This window comes from Bactrocera dorsalis, chromosome 1 (assembly GCF_023373825.1).
Source record: "Bactrocera dorsalis isolate Fly_Bdor chromosome 1, ASM2337382v1, whole genome shotgun sequence".
Classification (NCBI taxonomy): Eukaryota; Metazoa; Arthropoda; class Insecta; order Diptera; family Tephritidae; genus Bactrocera; species Bactrocera dorsalis.
The window spans coordinates 56,420,244-56,423,621 of record NC_064303.1 but is presented as its reverse complement, the minus strand read 5'-3'; the positions used below and the strand labels follow the sequence as shown (position 1 = coordinate 56,423,621).

General features: G+C 34.9%; 1 protein-coding gene and 1 long non-coding RNA gene across 3 annotated transcripts; one reads left to right on the top strand and one right to left on the bottom strand.

Moving 5' to 3' along the window:
- The first annotated feature begins 1,028 nt into the window (after positions 1-1,028).
- Positions 1,029-1,750, top strand: LOC125775664 (uncharacterized). Its single transcript, XR_007421261.1, has 3 exons — positions 1,029-1,193; positions 1,257-1,389; positions 1,446-1,750. It is a non-coding gene; the product is annotated as an uncharacterized LOC125775664 (long non-coding RNA).
- A 279-nt stretch (positions 1,751-2,029) lies between these two features.
- LOC125775486 (uncharacterized) lies at positions 2,030-3,085 on the bottom strand. Of its 2 annotated transcripts, XM_049446144.1 has the most exons (3): positions 2,948-3,085; positions 2,701-2,881; positions 2,030-2,636 (listed from the first exon to the last, which is right to left on the bottom strand). In XM_049446144.1, coding segments are annotated over exons 1-3 (768 nt in total). In that variant the 5' UTR covers positions 2,950-3,085; the 3' UTR covers positions 2,030-2,051. The 2 variants fall into 2 exon arrangements, with proteins under 2 accessions (XP_049302101.1, XP_049302102.1); XM_049446145.1 differs by having other exon boundaries at positions 2,701-3,065.
- Positions 3,086-3,378: the final 293 nt, after the last annotated feature.

Here is a 3,378-nt window from a genome sequence, read left to right as displayed (position 1 = left end):
AAAAGAAAGATGTTGCCGCTGTTGTCGTCGAATAATCGCATGTTGTGATCTTACTTCATCACTTTGGCGAGCACGAACTTCCTTTCTTCTCGATCGTTGTTGCTGATTGTGAACTTCCCTTCTACTCAGCCGTTCTTGCTGATTGTATGTTTGGTTGACATCTTCTAACTGGTGCGTGCTACTCTCCAGCAGTCTATTTCGTGGTGATACCCTCTCAATAACACTTTTCCTTTGACGTGCTCTGCTATTTCGTGTTCTCCTTGCGGCCTGGGAACTCCGAGAAGTGTTACCATACGTACTGATTCTTGACAACGTAACAAATATCTAATTGGAAATGATCATTCATTTGCATAAAGTTCATATACAGCCTTATCATGAATATTCGCATGGAATAGTTCACCAGCGAAATATTTCGTTCACCCGAAATCGTTCACCTTACCATGAACGCAGAAAGATTTCGGGTGAACAGCATTTCACATCGAAATTTCGAATGTGAGATGACAGCTGTCAAAACGTCAAATAAAATATTAACAAAGAAACCAAATTGAACGCATTTTACTTTAGTGAAAAATTTAAAATGATTAATATAAATTTAAGGAGACTGCTGTTAGCAGATGAAAATGTGCAAGATCAAAGAGTCGCTCGTAGAAAGATTAGGGATGCTTCAAATCCGCTTGAATTGCAGGATCAATTGTAAATTTGTGTATAATTTGTAAATAATTTGTGATGCAAATAGTATACCAACTATTTGCTATTGTTCCTCTAGGTTTCAGAAATGTTATAGGACCAACAAAACAGCGTTTAAATATCTACTAGACATTACAACAAACAAAGCTTCAAACCCGATGAAATCTTTTGGAATACCCCCAATAGTGAAGTTGGCGGCTTCGCTGCGTTTCTTTGCAGAAGGAGGCTACCAAAAGGGTGTCGGTAGGGAATACGATGTGGGATTGTCACAGTCTGCCTTTAGTGCCACACTAGAAGAGATGCTTGACGTGTTCGAAGTGAATTTATGTCGTTTGTGGATGAGTAACGAAGAAATGAGAAGTGCTGCTCTTAAATTTTATGAAAAGTATAAAATTCCGAGTGTTATGGGGTGTATTGATGGTACCCATATAAAAATTGTGGGACCAAAACACAATAAGCACTCATTTTATAATCGAAAAGGATACTTTAGTTTAAATGCTCTTGTTGTAAGTACTTTTGTTAAATTATATGTACATACTGTAAGTGTATAAATGCTTCAACACTTATAGGTTTGTGACCAAAAAATGAGGTTTCGATTTATTGATGCGTCGCATCCAGGAGCTTGTCACGACTCTTTAGTGTGGAACGTTTCGGAACTAAAGAGACATATTTGCAATAATCGCAGCAACTTTTGGATGTTAGGTAAATTAGTTTAAACAAATTTTATTTGTAACCATAAAAACATATTTTATGAATAGGCGACGCAGGATATCCTCTGGAATCCTTCTTATTAACACCTTATAGGACACCTGAAGAGGGAAGTGTAGAAGCAAAATTTAATTTAGCTCATTCTCGGTGCCGAAATATTATAGAACGTGCAATTGGGTTGCTTAAAAGCCGATGGAGATGTTTGCTTGGTGCTAGAGAACTTTATTACAGCCCACAGAAAGCAGCTAAAATATTCAATGTGTGCGTAATGTTACATAATTTATGCATTCATTTCAAAGATCAATTTGCTGATATCGTTGAGATACCTGATTGTGACGAAAAGGAATCTCTAGTGACTATGGAGGAGGACAACATAGATTTCGGAATGCAAAGAATGAGCGAAGCGCAAAGAATTAGGAACCAAATAGCTCACTCACTCCTTTAAAGCATTATTACTTCTTTCAATATCGTTTGTAGAAAAAACAAAACTAACTCCATTTTTCTGTAACGAAAAAACTATTTCTTCATTTCTTATAATCCTAATTCAATGAACATAAAATGTATTTCAAATAAAATATAAGTAAAATAAAAAAAAAATTAACATGAGACCACATAAATATAAAATTATAAATTAATAAAATGTAATTCTGAATAAGTTATCTTTTCATCATTGAAAGCTTCATTTCTTCAATTTCTATTAACCTTCTTGTTTTTTCTAACTTTGCTTTAATTTCTCTTTTTCTCAAATTTTCTATTTCAATATTATGCCGCTTATTTTCTATCGTTTGATTTTTTAGTTCTTTTAATTCTTCTTCCTTTAAATTGTTTAAAATTGTGAAATTTTTATTCAACGCCCTTGTATTGTCTTCAATTCTCCTTATCCGTTTTAAGATTTCTTTTTGCACTTCTATTTCTTCTTCTAATATCACAGATGTGCCCTTTCTTTTAGAGGATGACGGCGCATCTTTAAGAAAGGGGTTCCTTTTTGGAGTTTGCTGTGGACTTTTGTTCACAATTGTTTCTGCGTCCAATTCACTCTCAGTTGTGCTTAGCGGCTGAAATCCGTGTGACACTATTCCTTCCAATCCCTCAACGCTATTTGTCATGCCAGTGATTGCTACAATAGTTTCCTCCGATGTTGACAGTTTATGATGCAGGTTTGGTCCCCCACCAGTGCCTCTAATTTGTTCCGCATTAAACGTCAACTTTTTGCGTACGTAACGCTTTTGGTCATTCCAAACCTTTAACAGATTTTTGTAATAATTATTTTAAAATTTTACTAGCCAGTGCTAATATGAAAATTACCCTTTTCCACTCAGACACCGTTTTAGTCGGAGGCCCAGCACTGTTCAAATCCGCGGCCGTTTCCTTCCATAACGCTTCTTGTCTGTCTTTTCCTTGTTTAGAGAAGCCAGCCGCTAAATCAGGATTTTCTGCCATTTTACTGAGCAAAATTTCAGATTGCGTTTTATTAATCGATTTTGACCTTAAAATAATTGTTTTTAAATTATATAAAAATAGGAATTTTTATCTAATTTTTATTGATACTTACATGATTCAAATATATTTCGCGCACAAAATTTTAACGAAAAATTTCACCAATAATTTGACAATTATTTCGCCGTTGATGCCGTTCACGATAGGGTGGAAATAATTCGAAGCGAACTGTTTCGCATGGTGAATATTCAAAATAGCATAGGTGAACGGCATAGGCGAAATGTGAATCATTCCACACGAAATGAAAATTCACGATAAGGCTGATAAGGTTTTACGGACCAACAACTTACCTTTGAAAACTCCAAAAATGAATGAATTAAACTAAGGAAGCAGATCAATTGAATGATAAATTCCAATGTACATAAATCGGTATTCGCCAACACGCTAAATCACTTTCACTAAATAACTCACTTTTTAAAACAAAATATATCAATATATCAGTAAAGCAAGGCGCATTTTTATTGCCCTCTAAATTTTGCGTGTTCG